Source organism: Populus euphratica, unplaced genomic scaffold (genome assembly GCF_000495115.2).
Source record: "Populus euphratica unplaced genomic scaffold, PopEup_1.0 scaffold2.1, whole genome shotgun sequence".
Lineage (NCBI taxonomy): Eukaryota > Viridiplantae > Streptophyta > Magnoliopsida > Malpighiales > Salicaceae > Populus > Populus euphratica.
This window is the reverse complement of record NW_011499846.1, coordinates 6,643,454-6,663,824: the sequence shown is the minus strand read 5'-3', so window position 1 is coordinate 6,663,824 and position 20,371 is coordinate 6,643,454. Positions and strand designations below refer to the sequence as shown.

Here is a 20,371-nt window from a genome sequence, read left to right as displayed (position 1 = left end):
CTGCCATAGAAAGATAATAAGAATAATTATCCTAACGTGTTAAACGTGACGTCTTCAAAAACTTATTTTCAGATCTAAGCCTGTAAATGCGTGACAGAAGGGAAAAAAACATAACTTGCACTGGTTAAAATTACAAAGCATTGATGTAATCATGCTTTTTTCAGTCAGTGATTTTGAACAGTCAGTTATATATTTACTGCAACTTAATAAGTATCTATTCCTGATTACGTGAATAATCTAATAGAAACATTTATGGAGCTGTGGATAGATTTGGGTTAAGGAGGTTTGGTCGCACTAAATTAGAGTAACAGTGCAAAAAAATCATAATTTTTAATTTGATTGTTGGATAGTAAATTTTTATAAGAGTTTTCAGAGGCTGCGAAGTCGACTTGGAATCGCTGCTCTGACTATCAAATCTTTAGATTTTGAAAATTTCACCCGTAGCCCTGATTTTAGCAGTTTTTTTTTATTTTTCTTGTTATTTTTGAATTTTATACTTTCTTCTTTTGTAATCTCGTATTCTTATTTTTATTTCCAAGTTGAACTAGGTTTCTAACCTATTTAAAGCTTTGTAAATCTCCTAAAAAGGCATACTACATCGTTGTTTTGATTGTTGGAGAGAAAATAAAACCTGCAACTTGGGTTCACATCAAGAACTCTTTTCGTTGATTAAAATTCCCGTCATCTTTCTTCATTTTTACTGTATTCATCTTCCGCCTGCATCAAGCATCCCATTGTTTTGGCAACTAATTTGTTTTTAAGATTTGACATGTTGTTCTTACCTTCACTGGAATCTGGAAGAGTTGGTCAATCTGTTTTTGAAAGGATTAGATACTTCGCAGAAAGGGATGCTTGTGTCATATCTGCCTCCTAGCTTTCAAAAGATGCTGATTGCTTCCTGCACATTTAATTACTATATGTCCAATAGCATAAAGGCTTCAGTGACATTGAGCCTTCCTTCTGTTAAATATGGTCATTAGCCAAATTAATTACCAAAACGCGTGACAAATCTACGAGGTCATGGTTTTATGATGCTTAAATATTAACTTTGCTTTGGGATTTGATTCTGCGTTCTCCAACTATAAAGAGAAAAAGGTCTAGCAAAAGATTGCACGGAGAATATTGATTAAAAAATGGAAAGTCGGTTGCGCGCGCAATTATACGTCGATCATTTTGATTATGTAGTCATGTTTATTCCCCTTTTGGAAGTGGCGAGCCTATATATAGATGAAGTTTATCAGTCCAGTTGCGCTGCGATTGCATACACTGGGTATCTGTTAGGGAGAGGAAATATTCTGTGACTAGTACTGCACTTAGAGAAAATATGAGTGACGTAGGACAATGGAAGCCTGTTGTCGGAATGTTGGTTATTAGTTTTGCCTTCGCAATAGTGAACTTGCTTCTTAAAAAAATGATTGATCAAGGAACAAACAATATGGTTATTGCCACTTACCGACTGTCAAGTTCTGCAACTTTCTTGGCGCCCATTGCGTACTTTTGGGAAAGGTAGTAGCTACTTCGTCTCTCCCTTCTAGCAATATTCTTTTAGCGTCTGCACACTTATTTTTTAATGCTTGTTTAGCTTCTCTGCGTTCAATTGGGACGTTTATCAACTAGTTATTGTCAATGCGGCTCCTTTCATTGGAAATAGCACTGAATTTGTCTTGAAGGATGGACTTAACTTCTTATACGGACAGGTTTTTACTGGGACTGTAATATAGTTGATTTTCTTGCAGGAAAAGCAGACCTAAGCTAACAGCTTCCATCTTTTGCCACCTCTTCCTCGGTGCCTTTATTGGGTTCGTTAAAATTCACATTTAATATTCTAGATGGTTTTGCGCTATGCTAATTGTTCATTTTAAAATTACAATTACCCTGACAATTACAGAGAAACGCTGAGAATTATTGATGTCTATCAGGTTAACCCTCACACAGTACTTGTTCCTTCTGGGACTCGAGTATATATCTGTCACCTTCTCATGTGCCTTCCTCAACACGGTCCCTGTAAACACGTTCATACTAGCCCTGCTTTTTAGGTAAGCACAACAAGCAAGGAGTAATTTACTGCATTTTCTGACCAAAAATAATGTTTATTGGTAAATGGTGTTCAAACTCTTTCCAGACTAGAAAAACTGAACATGTCAAGTAAGGCAGGAAGAGCAAAGGTGTTAGGGACATTTATTTGCATGGGAGGAGCTGTCCTGTTAATCCTTTATAAAGGAATCCCATTAACCAATCCAAGTTCAGAAGCCACCACAACTGACATCCTGATCTCGGGCAAGAAGAAACGGAGTTGGGTAGCTGGTTCGATACTTTCTCTTGCAGGCTGCTTCATGTGGTCTGCATGGTTCCTCATGCAAGCTAAGATAAGCAAAATTTATCCATGTCAATACTCCAGCACTGCCATTATGTCCTTCTTTGGTGCAATCCAGTCAGCTGCATTAAGTTTAATCTTGAAAAGGAAGTTTTCCATGTGGATTCTTAAATCAAAACTGGAGATTATAAGCGTCCTTAATGCTGTAAGTATTAGGACAACTTAAATAAATATTTCTTGCTTCGTACAAATAAAGAGAAGAAGTTTCATTATTAATTTCAATTTCAAACAGGAGACTTGAAATATTACAGATTCACTTCTTGCCACAGGGGATCATAGGATCAGGCTTGTGCTATGTTGGGATGTCATGGTGTATCAAACAAAGGGGACCTGTGTTCACATCTGCGTTCACCCCTTTCATACAGATATTCGCTGCTATGTTTGATTTCTCTATCCTGCATGAACAAATTTATCTTGGAAGGTTGGTTCCTTTCATTACACACACACACACACACACACTATGCTTTCACTTTGCTACAGATTATTTATTGTTCTAACATTCTGCAGTTGTAATCAACAGTGTCCTGGGATCTATAGCGGTTACACTAGGTCTGTACATTCTCCTGTGGGGTAAAAGGACTGAAGCAGTGGATTGTGGTGAGAAGCAAGCCCAACTAACCGACGAAGAGGAAAACCATGACACAGAAGCGCAAATATCAGCAACAAATTCATAGAGTAATCCATAGAACCCCTTCAGGATGATCAATAAGTGCTCTTTCAGAGTTAATTATATGGTGGGAGGAGGCTGGTTATTCAAGGCTGTAGTGAAAATGCAAGCAAAAAAAATTCAAGTGTAACAGGTGCAAGTCCAATTTGAATGGATAGAACTGTCATTGTCTACAACTCATTTAGCTTAATCTTAACTTGCTTTCCACTTGCAATTGAAAGAATTGAAAGAGATGGACACTCATCCCTTGATCATTGAGTCGTAGATAGCCTCTTCATACCAAATTGAAAAAAATAATAGAAATATCCTGGTATGTAAAAATTTATCTGAAAAAAATAGTAAAAGAGATGGACTAAAAATATTGTATAGAAGAAGTAATGTTGTAAAAATAATTTCTATATACAAATAAATTTATTACATAAATAATTTTAATACACATAATTATTCCTTGTAATGAGAGACCTTGATGTGAAAAAAAAAATGTTTGTAAATTATTTTTCTTCATAGCACAGAGGGGCAAACAACCATGGACCCTCAAACAGGCAAGTGCTTTATTAACAAAAATCTGAAAGGGTTTAGTGTTTCACAGTAGCTTATGCGGAGAAAGTTAATTGAAACACCCTTTTTTTTTTCAGTTTCTAAGATTTTTTATGTTTTGGTCCCTCAATTGTTTTTCTTCTCATTTGATCCTTTAATATTTCTTTGATTTATAATTGGTCTTGGTGATTTGTTTTTCATGCCTATAAGGATCTGAGGATGTTGAGGAAATATTATGTTGTTAGGTTAACGCTTGGTTTGGTAACATGGAATTTAATTTTATTAATTTAAAATAATTCAAACTTTAGAGATCAAATTTGGAGTCTAAAGAAGTTTTTAGTCCCGTTATCAAAATCAAATCAAGAAATGACTTGTACAATCAAGGTAGAGCTCATGATTTTTTTTTCCGTCCCTTAACTTTTTTTTTAATTTATTATTTGATATTGATTTTATTTGGAATTTATCTTGATAGTTTGTTTTCATTATCTTGATACAAATATCTTGCAATATCAAGAAAAAATTTTAATGCTTAGTCAATGCTTGATTAATATAGTTAATTTATTTATTTTTTAATCAATTTTTTTTCTAATCTTGCCCTTTGTCTCTATCTCTATATTGGTTTGAGATTTGAAATTTGTAATTCTATTTAATTAACTTTTCATAGATTTATCATGGTCTTCCAACTAACTAGATTATGAAATTGACATGTTGAATTGAGTATACTAGGATTGGTTTTTTATTTTTTATTTTTTTTTCAAGATTTAATTTTTTAGAAATTGAGTTTTATTTTTTTTCATTTTACTTTTTATAAAGTTATTTTATTTTTATTTTATTTTTACTTATTTATCAAATAACATCATTAAAATATTTAAAGAATATTTTTTTTATGGTATTGTCATGTCCTCATTTTTTACAATTAATCATTGTTAATTTTTTTTGTTTCGTTTATTTATTTTTATTTTTAATATTTTTATTATATTATTAAATTCAATAAATTTATTAAATTCAATTAAATAAATAACTCAATCTCAAATCAATAACTCAAGTATAATACTTTTTTTGCTATCTAAGGATTATTTTTTACATTAAAAAAAATTAACCTAACCAGATCATTACGCGAGCCTTACATCTAGTTCAGCTATTTATGTATTTTGCAGTTCAATTCTAAATGACGAATAGTTATTTGTTCACTGGTTGACCCAACGAAATTACCTGTCGTTCCCTGTTACTTAAAACAGGCCCAATCTCCGAGTCCAGTAACGGCCTCGCCCCTTTCTCTAACGGGCTCAAACATAAATCCTCAAAAACCCTAATTTCACTGCTGTGCAATTTTTTTTTCCCGGGGCATGCTGTCATTGGAGACTGTTGTATCTGTAGAGCGAAAAGAAATTAGAAAAGATGGGAACAAAGAGAAAGAAGAGCGAAAGCGAAGCAATGGAAGAATACGACGATGTAGTGTTAGACAAAAAGGAGAAGAAGAAGAAGATGAAGAAAATGGAGAAGGAGAAGGAGAAGGAGAAGGAGAAAAAGAAAGAAATACTCCCATCAATGATAAAGAACAAAGAGAAGAGGTCTGCCGTACACGCGAAACTCAAGCATCAAAAGAAAGTCGAGAAGAGGAAGAAGCTTAAAGCCCGAGACGCCGAAGAGAAGCGCGCTCTGGAGCTCGGCGAGGAGGTCAGGTCCCCCTTTGTAATATGGCATTAGGGTTGTTTTTTTTTTTTTGCGAAATAAGAATTGATTTTGTGTGATGTAATTATTGTTAGCAGCCTCCTCCCAGGAAGATTCCACGCACCATTGAGAATACTAGAGAGCTTGACGAGACAGTATGCAAGCCCGACGACGAGGTGCTACCTCATAGCTATTGCTTTGCTAATTTTCAATTTATACTTATCTGTTCTGGTGAAGGAAGATTCGTTCTACTCTTTTTACTTATGGCCAAAATAGCAAATGCTTGTTGTAGCTTAAGTGCTAATTCTGTTGTTTTATAGCTATTCGCTGGTAATGATGCTGATGAATTTAGCTCCGTTTTAAAACGCGAACGGATTCCGAAGATATTGATCACCACTTCCCGTTTCAATTCTACTGTAAGTTTTCCATCTCTTTTTAATTTGTTTTTGTTACAGAGTCATCAAGTAACCATGAAAGGAAGATCAAATAATATTTGGGTGCCAATTTAAATCTCTTGTTGCGCCTCTGATATGGTTGATTGTCTTTACATGTCATTTATCCTCTACAGAGGGGACCAGCTTTTATATCAGAACTACTTGAGGTGATCCCAAATGCACATTATTACAAAAGAGGAACTTATGACTTGAAAAAGGTGCTCTTTTACTGGTTCTCGTTCCCTCTCCCTTTTCCTAATAGAAGGAGCTGAGCTATTCCAGTGTTAAATCTCTTACGAAGATGTGCACAACAATTTTGTAGATTGTAGAATATGCAAAGAAGCAGGATTTTACTTCTCTTATAGTTGTTCACACCAACCGCAGGGAGCCAGGTGAGTAGTACTTGTTAGTTTTCAATAAAGAACATATGCCTAATTGCATAGGATACGTGTGCTCTTGACATGTTTTCCTATTCTAATAACTATTAGATTAGAATTGAATTTTCTTTTCAACGGATAAACTTTGGGACACAGTGATTGTCTACAAGAAACTTTAACAAGTTTGTAACTTTCTTGTAGATGCTCTCTTGATCATTGGCTTGCCAGACGGACCTACTGCCCATTTCAAGCTCTCACGGCTTGTTCTGCGCAAAGAGATCAAGGTTATGTATATTGATATGGCACTTTAATTTAAATGTGATGTTAGGTACTGTGTATTCTAAAGATAATTGATTTAATGAAACTAAAGAAAGTCCTTAATAATTATGAATCTCCAAATATCAATTAAATCTAATTTTTCAGGCCTTTAAATGGACAAGGCCTGTTTGATTGGATCAAGATTATCTAATCAAAGATAAATTGATTGATGAAGAAAGCAATGTGATTATAGAAGTATTATCTAATTAAGTTTCGATATATTAGAATAGCCCAATTTGTTTTTTTACGTGGTCATGCATGTGATTTCAATTTTTTCAGATGTAGTTTTTGCGAGGCTAACATCTTATCTTTACTGCATTGTATTGCCTGTAGAACCACGGAAATCCAACCAGTCATGAGCCCGAGCTGGTCCTGACTAACTTCACTACTTGTCTGGGTCATCGTATTGGGAGGTATGAAATTTTCTTCATGTTGCATATTAGAAAAGTTGTAAAATCTCCTCACAGTTGACATGAAGAATGAATTGAAACACACTGTAGTCATATGTGTTCTCATCCCTCTAAAAATGCTCTTGTCTTCTATAATTTATCAAAGTTTTTTCAGTATGGTTTGCCTGTTCTTGCAGTTCATCTGCATGTCATTTTCTTTTGTTGACGTTTTACATACTGGTTTTCTTCTTTAACACCACTTTCTTTTGTTCATTTGTATCCTCCAGACTAATACAGTCACTTTTCCCACAAGAACCAAATTTCCGAGGTCGGAGAGTTGTTACCTTTCATAATCAACGCGATTACATATTCTTCCGGCATCACCGGTAGGCTTTGATTTCTGTCAATTTCTGCTGCGGCTAAACCTTTTGGTAATCTTTTTCTTTTTCACAAATGCCTTTCTGATGAATTTTCCAACTGTTTTGTGGACAGGTACATCTTTGAAACCAAAGAGAGTAAACAGAGTGATTCAGAAGGTAAAAACAGAAAGGATGGCAAGGGCAAGAAGAACACTCAACAGAAAGTGATTGCACGCCTTCAGGTTATGGTTCCCTATTGGATTTTATTTTATTTTTTTTAGCATTTGTTGTTATGTAGTCAATATCCTTTCTACCAGGATCTTAAAATTTTGGTGCAAGCCTTCAAACACATCTGGAATTGTAGGACCTTGTTAATTTCAACTGCTTCATTCATTTGTATACTCTTTAAGTTCTTGGTCCCAATTTTACCAGAACATCGCTTGGTCTGAAATCCCAATGATCACATTAGTCAGTGCTGATAACCAATAATTTTCCTCTAAACATGCAGGAGTGTGGTCCTCGATTCACACTGAAGTTGAGAAGTCTCCAACATGAAACCTTTGATACCAAGGGTGGTGAATATGAATGGGTTCACAAGGTAACTTATGAATGGTTTCTGTTTTATATATCGATTTATTGAGGCCTTGTATTTTCCAAATTTCGTTGGATTTGAAACTGTTAATATTTCTTCCCATTTGAATTTCAGCCGGAAATGGACACCAGCCGAAGAAGGTTTTTCTTGTGAGTTGCATCAGATTGTTTATTTGTCTTCGGGTAGAAGCAAATTTTGGTGCATTTCGGGTTGGTACATGAACAACTGATGGAGAATTGTGATCATTTTTGCCCAATTGTTTATTCAACTCTGGTGTAATACTTGAAGGTTATATGAATATATTTATTATTGGATTATTTGTTTGACCCATGATTAATTTTTTCTAAATTTCTTGGTTACCTGTCTGATTGTATGATATCTTTCTCCTTTGGGGTGTAATTGATTGCGTTTTTATTTGTGAAGAAGCTGCAATCTGTTATATTATTCTGGGTCAAAAGAGAAAGAGAAAAAAAAGGTTGCTGAGAACTCTTACAATCATAAAATTCATCATCATTCGGCCACCATATATGTTGGCCTGTTGGGTGAAAAATGAGGGAAAAGAGAAACAGGAAAACAAATAGTTATTGTTATTCTGTACATTTGGTTTCTCTTCCCTGTACAAGAGAGATCACTCAAGATACCCTCTGGCCTTGCAAACGGATGGTTTACAATTTGAAAACCTAGGACTGTCTAGTCCTAGCTCTCTGGTGCAAATCCTACCTGTCTAACTTTACATGTGCAGAATGCCATTGGATCATCTGAACAGACATCTTCTTTATCATTTGAAGGCAAATTAACACGAGCACACCTCCAAAAGCAGCAATTCGCATCGGAGACTGTTCTGGACTTCGCCTTATTAGATAAATGCAGTCCACGGTGATCAAGATCAAACCTAAACTTTCCAGCAAGGTCTTGATTGACACGATCATGCTCTTATTCTCTCCAATCACCCTGCATAAAATTCTTGAACACAGAACTCCTATAACCAAAAATGTAGTTAATGACCACCCCCTGTACCTGATCAACCTTCCACCCACAACCAAAACCTCTTTTCGGCAAACACAAGTTGGGCACTCCCCAGAAAATGTAGATGAAACTAGAGCATCAAAACCTGTATAGTAGGGTAAGATAATGGAATCCAAGTACAGGCTTGCATGTAGAATTCCAGAAATGGTTGATGCCTGGAGGAATGCATACCTCACATCTTTGTCAATGCCGCTATCGAATGTGAGGGCAGATACCTGAAGCAACTGAAGGATCGCTGGTCCAAAGCAGGAGAGAGGGAATATGGTATTGATCCGGTAACCCTTGGCAAGTACTAAGAGGATTATAGGGAGGGAGACTGGACCAGATGGTTGCAGGTATCTCTTTGATTTTCTGAGATATGTTCGACCACGTCTTGATATATCTACTACCATAATGGTTAGTGTTACCAGGTACAAAGCTGTTGTAAAGACAAAAGCTAGAACATCTACATAGGGGGGGTGATTCCCAGGGTAAGTGCTGTCGCAGTAGTAATGGTAAGGACAGTTGATTGGATCCATTGTATCCTCTACCTGCCATCTAACACATTTGAAGAATATCGCCTGGACGTCTTCTGAAGGCCATTCGGATCGGAATGCCAGTTCCCGTCGGTACAGCATGGTTCATAGGTTGCCTTACCCTCTTGCCATCTTGTTTCATCTATTGTTTTATATGAATGAAGTAGAGGCTTTTTATTTTTTTAAGCAACGGGCATTCTTTCTGTTGAGACGTTGTAGGTATAGGTGAGTAGATGGTGAAACATCATCTAATTTATTTTCTTTTCTTTTCCCTGTTTAATTAAAATATATAGTTTCAATTTCATTTTTCAACTCTGAGAGAGAGAGGATCGTTGTTTAAAAATTAAGATGTGGCTAGCTTATCGAGAAATATACCATGTGTATCTTGTTTTCATCCATCCTTGTTCTCCTAATGGAAAGTTCTATAGCCTTTTATGCCTCTACCAGCCTAGGTAATGTTGCACCTGCTAGAACCTGTTTCTTGCAGGATCACAAAGATGACAGAAGGTGTTTTTGATAGCTTTGAGTTAAAATCAGGGAGCAACTTGCAGATTACTCTTAACTTATCTAATTGTTTATGAGTAGGAGTTAGGAACCAATAGAAACGGGTTGGTACTTTCAGTGACAAATGCAGCTTCAGGCAGCTTGAATCCAAAGCAATAATTGGTTGGTTGGTTGGTGATAGCTATTGATTTGGTGATATCTACATCACTGTTACCATGGTCAGAGCATTGTGATGACCAATGTGTAGTTATGGAGTGATCCGTAAACAAGAGCATTATGCAGTTAGTTTCATTATACAGTTTAATTGACTAGCTGAGCACATATTTAAAAATATGGTGATAGTTATTTTTTAAAGTATATATATTAAAATATATTTTTATTTTTAAAAAAATTATTTTTAATATCAACATATCAAAATAATCTAAAAATATATAAAAATAATTTTAAACAAAAAATTAAGATTTTTAAAACACAGTTATGCAACCTTCATTTACTTTACTTGTAGTCAGGGATAGAGGAATTTTGCTTTCATGAAGATAAGAGGTGAAGGTGGATAAAAATTAGCCCAGTTATTCAAGCATGGAGAGGTTATCATCCAATCTGATGGACCATCACCCCCATAAACACACGCATATTGAATAATTTCAACGTTAAATCATACAAAATTTCTATATTTACTTGTACAAGCTGCTGAAGTGGGGAAAAATAAAATAAAATAAAAATTAGCACCTTGAAAATTATTTTGGCGCCTCATCATGAACGGGAAGGAAAGTCACACGAAGCCGCTCGACAAACCAAATAAGAAGAGTTGATATATATTCTGGCATGTCATTTGCAAGTTGTTCTCGGGAAAGCGGAAGCTTTCATGGATCGTAATTAGCAGCTTGCACATGGAAGAGCCTCCCAGATTTCTTATATATATATTCATAGCTTGTTGTAATTTACCTTATTAAAATTCGCACATACAATGAGAAAACAGTACTGGGAATTCCTAAAACATTAATTAATAAATAAAAGAACTCTCATGCCCCAAAACTAGGGTAGGAGGGATCAAGTTAAAACCATCAAGCAAACCATATTCTTATAAAAACAATAAAAAGCAACATATGAAATAGCAGCAAAAATTGCAAGAGCCATGAAACCACAATGAAGGGCGATGAACAACAAATATGGCACTAAAAAAGACCTGAATCAGAGAGAGAAACAACAACAGTAGACGCAAAACACTGCATAAAAATGAGCATGGGATTCGTTTTTAAAATCATTGGAAATAAAATTTAAATATAAATTAATATATAGACAGAGGTTCGAATTGCAACTTCTATTATTTTACTTTTATACATAAGGATACCTCTTGAGCGGCGCCTTCTCACGGCCCTTGTAAGGATGTGATAGCAACAACACACACGAACGCACGCACGCACTTTTATTTTAAAGATGACAAGATTTATTTTTATTTAAATTTAAATTTAAAGTTATTATATTAAATTTGTTTGACCTTCTCTTCTACTTTATTATTAACTGATTAAAAATTTGGCTATGGAAAAACTTATTGGAATTTGTCTGTTTTGTATTGTGATAGCAGTTGTTTTTTAAAATAATTTTTTATTTTTTTAATTTTAATTTTGATATCAACATATCAAAATAATTTGAAAACCAAAAAAATAAAAAATTAACTTGAAAAGAATATATATTTTAAAAAAATTCATTTCAAGCATAAAAACAAATATTTTCTAAATCATGAGAGGATCATATAATCTCGAATATGTCTTTATAAAGGTCCAAGCAGCCTTTAATATACTCAAAAATTATCTTTTTTTTTAGTTAATTTTTTATTCAATAAAATTACTATTATTATCAACCCTTGACTATCATGTTTGTTATAATTGGTATTCTAGCAGTAAATCTATGGTAGAAGAAACAAGAATATCACAATTTATTAATGCAATTGTAGATGCAACAACAACGACAAAAATGACAATAACAACATTAATAAAACTTAATAAAGAATTTTAAAAAAACTAGTATAATAATTTCAAAACATGTTGCTAAAGGAACCTACCCTAGCCTTGAGATCAAGGTTTTTAAATTGGGGGTGGAATTATAACAATTATAGGCTTGGCACATCAACATGATGTAATCTTGTTCAAACTCAAAGTTAATCATTGACAAATGAACAAGATTTACTCCTATTTAAATTTAAATTTAAAGTTAATAGATTATGATTTTTTTTAAATTTAAATTTGTTTGAATTTCTTTTCTATTTAAGTATTAGCTAAGTAAAGTTCTATCCATGAAAAAACCGTGGAAAAACTTATTGAACTTTTTATTAAATCATGAAAGGATTAAGCAATCTTGAATATGTCTTTTATCGAGGCCTGAAAACCTTAAATATACTCAGAAATTATCTTTTATCATTTTTTAATCAAATCTTTGTAAGTTAATTCCTTTTTATTTAATAAAATTTCTATTTATTATCAATCTAAATTATCATATTTGTTATAATTAGTATTGATTGGATCAATATATTTATGACAGAATAAACATGGATGTCATGATTTATTGGAGTAATTATAAGCATGATACAGCATAAAGAGCAACAACAATTACAATAATAAACTCAACAAAACTTTTTGAAAAAACTAGTGCAACAACTTCAAAACATACCTACTAAAGGAACCTACACTAAAGAAAACTTATTGCATGTCAATCTTGAGTTGTGTTGATGTGGAACAAGGTTTAAAAGGATTGAATTATTTTTATTGTGTTGTGTGGGTTGTGATTGAATATATCTATAATTTAATACCTTTCAAGTATTGAGAAAATTCTACTAAAATTTTGATAGAATTCACAACAAATAAAAAAAGTTGACTATAATGTTGCATATAAGTATATTATTAAGACACAATATATCTTAAAAATTAGAATATTACATGTTTAAAGTCATGAATGGATTTATTTAGGCCTTTAAGTGTTTTAGATTAAAATAAATAAGTTGAAAAATAAATTTTTTAACATAAAATACCCTTACCTCACTTGTTTAGCAACTCTTTGGTCACCATATTCTCTAGTAGTTATTTTTATTTTTAATATTAAAGTCTTTCTCTTTTAATATATATAAAAAATGAGAGGCTTAGCAAACGGGGTGAACCTTTTTACTTCGGGCTAGGAGCCCTAAGCCTCCAAGGCCCAAATGTCTGCTCTTTGTTTGTTGGATCCATCAATTTATTTTTTATTTTTTTATTTATTTAATTTCATTCAAATAAATAATTATATAGAGTCATCCCGATCTCATAATCTTGGTTGTGTATTTCACAGGTTAACTCATATTGACTCAATTTTTTTTGTTAATTTTTAAGATTTTTTTTTTTTAATATTGAGTTGATTGAGAATTAAGTTTTAATTTATTTCAATTTGCTTTCTATGAGACTATTTCAGTCTCATGAACTTGATTGTGAATTTAATAAATTAACCTGGTTTGACTCAAGTTGACTTTTTATTTATTTTTTTAAGATGAATTTCTCCTACAACATTGTGTTTACTGGTAATTAAGATTTATAATTTATTTTAATTTATTTTTTATAAGGTTATCACTATCTCATAATTTATATCGTGAATTCTATAAGTTAACTCGAGTTGATTCATGTTAATCTAATATATAATTACTTCAATATTAAAAAAATATCTTCTTTAATTATTTTTATATTATATTTTTATAGTCATTCTGTTACTTTTAAACTAAACTTATCAGATTTAGTTCACACTAAATCAATTATTATAAGATTTTAGCGAGGTCAAACATATGTGTTTGGTAAATCTCAGTGGATGTCAACGAATCCAATAATTCTGTTAAATCTTTATACTATTAAACATGCATAGACAAATAAAAAATCGGGCATCATAAATTTTATAATAATTAGAAAATAATTATCAGTGTTTATGTAATGAAGGAGGAATATATTCAAGTAAAAAAAATATTTTTATATTTAGTATAAATGTTCTTATTACATATATAATTCTCTATTTCATTTTAAATGACAGCCTCTCAAGTTTTCATTTTTTAGGTAGCATTAATTGGTTTTATATTTTTAATCAATGAAAATCTTATATTTTATCATAATATTTTATCTAATAAAATTTACCTTTTTTTATCATGAATAATTGATTTGAATTTTAAATATATTTATGAAATAAAAATAATAATCCAATATGTGAATGGTTTAAGAAATTGATATGTGTTCAATATGATGATTTTCTACCTTCTTAGACAACAAAACAAAATACTGTTATTTCATCTTTATATTTTTATTTTCAAAGTAAATCTATTAAATATGTATTTGATATTATATTACAGGGTATTTTTTAAAAATATTTTTTTCTTAAAAATATATTAAAATGATATTTTTATTTTTTTAATATCATCAATAAACCATATAAAAATATTAAAAATATATTAATTAAATATTATTTTTTAGCTAAATATACTTTTAAAACACACCAAAATTAATTTTAAACACAAAAATAAACATTAACACACACTAACTAACTCAACATGGGATATTTTAAAAGTTATCCAACCCAACTGTTGTTTAAACATAATTTGCGGAATAAAAAGTATCCTTGTCTTTCTAATCACAATAAAAAAAAAAAAAAAAAAAAAAAGCGGTTGCTAAGATTGCGGCCGGGAAAAGTAGATACGTAGTGACTGTTAGGATTGAGCAGATAGGGCAAAAGGCAAGATTGCAGGCATACAGTTGGGCCCACAGAAAAGAGTGGGCGCTAAGCTATTCAACTAGGCAAGCAAACGGAAAACAATCATCGGAATCTTCTGTGTTCCACCACCGGATTCCAATCTGTCAAATGATTAATTAATGATTTCTCCGAGAGTTAAAACTTTATTGTGTTTTGGAAATTATTTAAATGTTTTAGCTTTATTTTTTTAATATTTTTAGATTATTTTGATATATTAATGTTAAAAATAAATTTAAAAAATAAAAAATATTTTAATATATTTTCAAATAAAATATATTTTAAAAAACAATATTATTTCCGAACAGCAACTTGAAAAGGTGTTGTTTCTAGCACTAATAAAAACAGGACCGTGATTCTCTATAAAAGCTAAAAGCATCTTCACAAGAGTGAACCATACCAAAGAAGAAACAATCATAATCTCCATCCAAAAGTTTTGACAATTCACAACAGTTTTCCAGAATCCTCATTTGCGATATCTTCTCTTCTTTACCTTTTCTTTTCACTCTTCACTTTTTCCCCTTAACCTTCTACAAAAACCAAAGACAACAATTATTTTCTACAGGGGCTAGAAAACTCAAAAAAAATGGTAACATTGTTATTTGTTTCAGCTTTTCCAGTGTTTCTGTTATTGGGTTTTTGTTTTTCTAGTCTGGGGTTTGATTGAATGACCGGTACAGGTTACGGTCGCGGACTCCAGTGCGAATTCAAATATTGGGGGTCAGTTAAACTCAGGAGTTAACGAGTCTAATCTTTTAAGTGGAAATGGAACGATTTCAAGAACCAACAGTGGTTGTGGCTATGTGTCCTCAACGACTACAGCAATGACTTATGAGCCTTGTGTTTCTTGCACTACCTTTAACATCCTGGCTCCTATCTACAAGCGACTTGATCAAAAGGTACTAATTCCTGTTCTTGTCCCTTTTGTAGAACCATACAATGGTGTTAATTCTTCTTCTTCTTCTTTTCTTGAAAATTTTGAGAATTTTATCTGTGTGCTTTTATGTTGTCGTGAAATAGAATCAAAGTCTTCGTGAAAGCAATTTCAGAGCAGTCTGGCTCTCTAGAAACGAGAAGATTTTGAATAGGTTGCTTCTCGAGAGATCTTCAATTATATGTCTCCAGGTGGGTGCTTACTTTCCTTTCAAATTCTCTGTTACCGTGGATCTGGATCTAATTGTGTGGAAAAATAAGAAGGCCTGTTTGTTGTATTTGAAATTATGCCAAATGGCTTCTTTTCTGTGTGAAATTTTGGTTTTTTATTTGCAGGAATTCTGGGTTGGAAATGAAGAACTTGTGCATATGTACCAGCAGAGACTTGGTGATGCTGGCTATGTAACTTTCCAGCTTGCGCGAACCAATAACCGTGGAGATGGTAATCAATGTTCTGTTTAAGCTCCTTCGTTTGTTTGAATTTCTTCTCTGGATTTGTGTGGATCTTTAAAGCAAGCTACTTTTTTTTATGTTCTTATACTTTTCAGGAGACATCTTTGGTCATCAGCTTAAGTTGGCTGATTCTGACTATTATTCAATCTCGTACAAATATAATAAAATTAAAATTAGGCATGGCATATATTGGTTGATAGCTGACTTGGCAATCAATTTCTTATCTTTTCTTACAAAGAACAAAAAGTTCGTTGGAAATTCTGTAAATTTTTTTTATGAAAAGACCTTCATTTTATTCTGGCAGGCCATGAGGTGGAGAAACAATCTTTCTCAGTCTTTGCAGTAAATCAAATTAATATTTTCTTTTTGCTTATTCGGTAGTCACATGTAAACTGCACTTTGTATGCTATTGCTCTCCTTGAGTATGCTTGCCTTTTTCGATATGATTTTACTGACCTCCAAGTTAAAAAATCAGCAACTTGTGTCCCTTCTGTTATCACCATCCAATCCAGCTTGTATAAGTTCATGCTAATTGGATTGGGATTTTATTCTCTCTGCAGGCCTGCTTACTGCTGTGCGTAAGGACTACTTTACAATTCTAAATTATCGAGAGTTGCTCTTCAATGACTGTGGAGACCGTGTTGCTCAGCTATTGCATGTTAAGCTGGCCTTTCCCTTTTCACAAAACCGGAAAGGCAATGCTCAGCAAGAATTTCTTATTGTTAACACTCACTTGTTATTTCCTCATGATTCCTGTCTATCTGTAGTTAGACTGCATCAGGTATATAAATCTCTCTTTATTTATAATCTTTTACTTCATTCTGAATTTCCAATTCTAGTTCTTAGCTATGTTAATGCCCATTTTTACCTTGAGGTTTCTCATTGGTTTTTTTCCTAGGTTTACAAAATACTCCAATTTGTGGGACAATATCAGAGAGAAAACAAACTTAACCATACGCCAATCCTACTCTGTGGGTGAGCTTCTTGTCTTGCTTCTGCGAAGCAAATGATTCTTACATAACCTCTGAATGAAGATATCCTCATTTTCTTTTCTTTTGTTTCATGCTTTATCCAGTGATTGGAATGGAAGCAAGCGTGGACATGCTTACAAATTCCTGAGGTCTCAAGGGTTTGTATCTTCATATGACATTGCCCATCAATATACTGACAGTGATGCAGATGCCCACAGGGTAAGTTTCTTTAAGTTGCAATCCGAATGCCTCTGCATCACTAGCTAACGACAATGTTTAATTGCACTGCTTACATCAATTTTTTTTTTTTCCCATGACGCCTTCTGCATCACGTAGTGGGTGAGCCACCGAAATCATAGGGGTAACATCTGTGGTGTTGATTTCATATTGCTGTGTAATCCTAATAAATCAAGGAAACCATTGAGGAAGAGTTGGGCTGAAGGAGTGTTTGGAATAATAAAGGTGAGTTCAATCGTTTCTGGAATGTTCTTAATAAAGTTGGGTTGAAGCAGCGTTTGGAATAATAAAGGCGAGTTCAATCATTTCTGGCATGTTCTTGATATCTTACTCTTCAGTTCTGTTTTACTATGGATTAGTTCCCAGCATGTCAGGTGATCGTGGCACTTCCTTGCCCTGCCAGACTGGTATTTTGTGCTAGAGAAGAAGATAAAACATGGAATAATATTGTTAGAAAAAGAAATAGAAATATACTCTACCTACAAGACTCAAGACCGTTTATCAACTTTTGTTCATATCTTTCTAAAATTTGTACTTGTGTCAGAAAACTAGTTCAATTTTTCTACTTGAGGAGATAGTAGACAATTTTGTATGCATTAGAGAAGGATTAGGAATCCTTTATTGTATTTTTCTCCTCTTAAATAATTATTTGGTGGAAGCTTCTTTCTGCAGAGAGATAATGTTGTTTACTGTCTGCTAGTCTTGCAATCCAACCATGGACCCTAGGGATTTATGCCTAGGCAATCTAGATATTTACAGCTAATGCTGCTTGTTGCAGTCTGTACCTGCAATTCTGAAATACAAGGCGTATTAAACTTCACATACATTCTAATCAAGAACCGGTTATCATTAAATTAGTTTCCAAGTTCCTTGAAGTAGATTGCTTTGTTAGATATTTATGGCTTGTGCTTTGGTTATGCTGTTCAGTTCACAGCTTGTGTCAGCCAGCTATTTGACAAGCATGTTAAAGAGGCCTGTCTATCAAATGCGTCAGCATTGCATCAGTGCAAAGTGCTGTGCATGTGCTATAGATTTGAAGCTCAACTGAATTACATTTTACCGTCCTTATTTGTACAAATCAAGGGGCATAAAGTTAAGAGCTAGCTCTTTTCTAGCCCTGGTGAAGTTCCCCAAATAACATCAATGTGTTTTGATTTAGAAATTCACTTGACCATACTGCTTTCGACATCTGATTGCTATAATTTTTCTTGGTTCAGTGTCAGCTCCAAAAAGCCTCGTTGGTTGAAAATAATGCTTTTGCGTTTTTAATGGCTGGCGACCGTGGGAATTTTATTACATATTCAGCTTTTTGTGAAGCACTCCGCCAGGTACTTCCACAAGCAGCTTGACGATAAACATGCAATTTTAAGTGGAAAGATGACCTTACCATAGTCTAATCTATACAGGTAAATTTAATTGGTCTTCCTTATGGACTCACTTCCCAGGAGACGGAAGATTTATGGATGCAAGCTGACATTAATGGAAACGGAGTTGTCGAGTACGACGAATTTAAGGTGCAGTACATCCCTGATCCATGTATATTGTCCTAAATTTTAGCAGTTCACTTGGTCTCCCTAATATTTCGCAATGATAGCTGGTACATTGCTGTGTGTTAAATTTACAAATCTGGGCATGTGTATGGATCTTTTAAAATATTTAGTATTCTGTTTCAATTCTCTCTATATCCGTGTTAGATTAATCCACCACACCATTCATTATATGTTGCTCACTAAAATGCTTAATAATTGCAGCCAAGGATTTGGGATTCAGAATGCGCAGAGCTAGGAGAGGAGAATTGCAGTGAGAGGACTGGGGACTCTGAACATGACATAGTGGAAGAAGCCTTTGGTTTCAATGTCAAGAATGCACTTCTATTCCCCCGTGAAGCTGAGAAAGGCATGTGGCCAGAAAATTATTCTCTCTCTGATCATGCTCGACTCACTGTTGTGTTTTCTCCGGTTAGAATGCAGTGTTCTCAGCATGTGACACGTTTGTAGATGAAACTGGCTCAAAAACTATGGGGTAGATAAGAAAGTGAAGTTTTTATATCAGAAACAACTGACTGTAGCGATACATATCTCTGGGGGTAACTAGCTCTGGTCTTGCCTCAGCCAAGTTTTTCAGGCAAAGAGAGAACTACGTATCCCTGATGTCTTGGATTGTAATGTGAAACGGCAAATCAGAACCATTTTGCAAGAACCATCCAAAATGAATAAATTTATGAATTCGTAAGTTCAAACTCCATCAATGTTACTACAATATTATTTATGTTTCTCGAGTGTTATGTCTTCCAAGATACTTAGGTTTTCTCTCCTGAACAATTACCATTGAAACTATTTCTTCCGCTTTCTGATAATTGTATCTTGGGTAGTGTCGGTAATCGTGACTCACGAGTATCATGATTTTTGTGCCAGATAAAGAATTTGTTAGATTTCTTTTGGTCGCGTCTCCTCCCATGAGATGATTGTATATCTAGTCAGATTCTATCTGCTCTCCAATGGCGTCCAGATGCAACTCATTTCCTCAGACTGGTCCACTTGTTCCTGACTTGGCTGGGGATTGAGGATGGCTTTGATTTAAGATAAGGCTGGGACCTACTGCTTTCACGGCCAAGGACACTATACTGCTGCCGGACCCCGTGTGTTTGCCGGATAATTCCATAACAATTAAAATCAAAATTAAAACAAGGTATATGTTTATGTGTACGTGCATTCAAATTTCAACGTGTATTCGTATAGTAAAATGACTATCTTAATTTTTAAAAATCAAATTAAATAATTTGGCTTGAAAGGTAATACAATTTTTTTAATAGATACAAGCAAAATTCATTTAACTTGCTTCTAAAAGATTTTTTTGAAGTTTTATTTTAATTTGAAAATTAAAATGCAAATTACCATTGAAATCCTTTTTTTTTAAGGAAGATAGATATTTTCCTTAGTTAATTTTATTTATTTCTATTTTTTATTATGAAATTTTTTCTAGTTTTGTTTTTCTATTTGAATAGAATTTTATTTCCTAGTTCATGTTTTTTATTCAATATTATTAGAGTTTAGAGTTTTTTACTTTTTTTTCTATATAAAGAGTTGCAATAGTCTTTTGACAATTGACGACTCGGAGGGGTAAAATTAATTATTTTAAGAGTATTTTCATATTTATAGTGTTCTTAGTCTTCAAGGTTTTTGACTTGTAATAAATTTCTTATTCTTATTTTTTAAAAGCTCATCGATTCTCAAAGGTTATTTTACTTTGTTGTGTGCTGCAAAAC

The 20,371-nt window shown here is 33.3% G+C and overlaps 4 protein-coding genes across 5 annotated transcripts; 3 read left to right on the top strand and 1 right to left on the bottom strand.

The window, feature by feature from the left end:
• The first annotated feature begins 1,286 nt into the window (after window positions 1–1,286).
• On the top strand, window positions 1,287–3,373 carry LOC105136189 (WAT1-related protein At3g30340-like). Its single transcript, XM_011041430.1, has 6 exons — window positions 1,287–1,506; window positions 1,737–1,799; window positions 1,920–2,036; window positions 2,123–2,519; window positions 2,644–2,795; window positions 2,895–3,373. The coding sequence occupies exons 1-6, from the start codon at window positions 1,325–1,327 to the stop codon at window positions 3,046–3,048; spliced, it is 1,065 nt and encodes a 354-aa protein (XP_011039732.1). The 5' UTR covers window positions 1,287–1,324; the 3' UTR covers window positions 3,049–3,373.
• Window positions 3,374–4,872: 1,499 nt separating this feature from the next.
• Window positions 4,873–8,055, top strand: LOC105136180 (ribosome production factor 1-like). The gene is made up of 11 exons (XM_011041420.1): window positions 4,873–5,255; window positions 5,348–5,425; window positions 5,570–5,665; window positions 5,818–5,901; window positions 6,006–6,075; window positions 6,262–6,344; window positions 6,712–6,791; window positions 7,055–7,153; window positions 7,260–7,368; window positions 7,635–7,724; window positions 7,833–8,055. Exons 1-11 carry the CDS (start codon window positions 4,977–4,979, stop codon window positions 7,869–7,871), a joined length of 1,107 nt encoding a protein of 368 aa, XP_011039722.1. The 5' UTR covers window positions 4,873–4,976; the 3' UTR covers window positions 7,872–8,055.
• Window positions 8,056–8,212: 157 nt separating this feature from the next.
• Window positions 8,213–9,462, bottom strand: LOC105136171 (uncharacterized). The gene has a single exon (XM_011041408.1). It carries the CDS (start codon window positions 9,359–9,361, stop codon window positions 8,435–8,437), a length of 927 nt encoding a protein of 308 aa, XP_011039710.1. The 5' UTR covers window positions 9,362–9,462; the 3' UTR covers window positions 8,213–8,434.
• Window positions 9,463–14,835: 5,373 nt separating this feature from the next.
• LOC105136155 (uncharacterized calcium-binding protein At1g02270-like) lies at window positions 14,836–19,404 on the top strand. Of its 2 annotated transcripts, none has more exons than XM_011041397.1 (11): window positions 14,836–15,101; window positions 15,193–15,411; window positions 15,533–15,637; window positions 15,782–15,887; window positions 16,459–16,679; window positions 16,797–16,873; window positions 16,974–17,088; window positions 17,206–17,331; window positions 18,324–18,434; window positions 18,552–18,620; window positions 18,858–19,404. In XM_011041397.1, exons 1-11 carry the CDS (start codon window positions 15,099–15,101, stop codon window positions 19,101–19,103), a joined length of 1,398 nt encoding a protein of 465 aa, XP_011039699.1. In that variant the 5' UTR covers window positions 14,836–15,098; the 3' UTR covers window positions 19,104–19,404. The 2 variants fall into 2 exon arrangements, with proteins under 2 accessions (XP_011039699.1, XP_011039691.1); XM_011041389.1 differs by having other exon boundaries at window positions 14,837–15,101; window positions 18,513–18,620.
• Window positions 19,405–20,371: the final 967 nt, after the last annotated feature.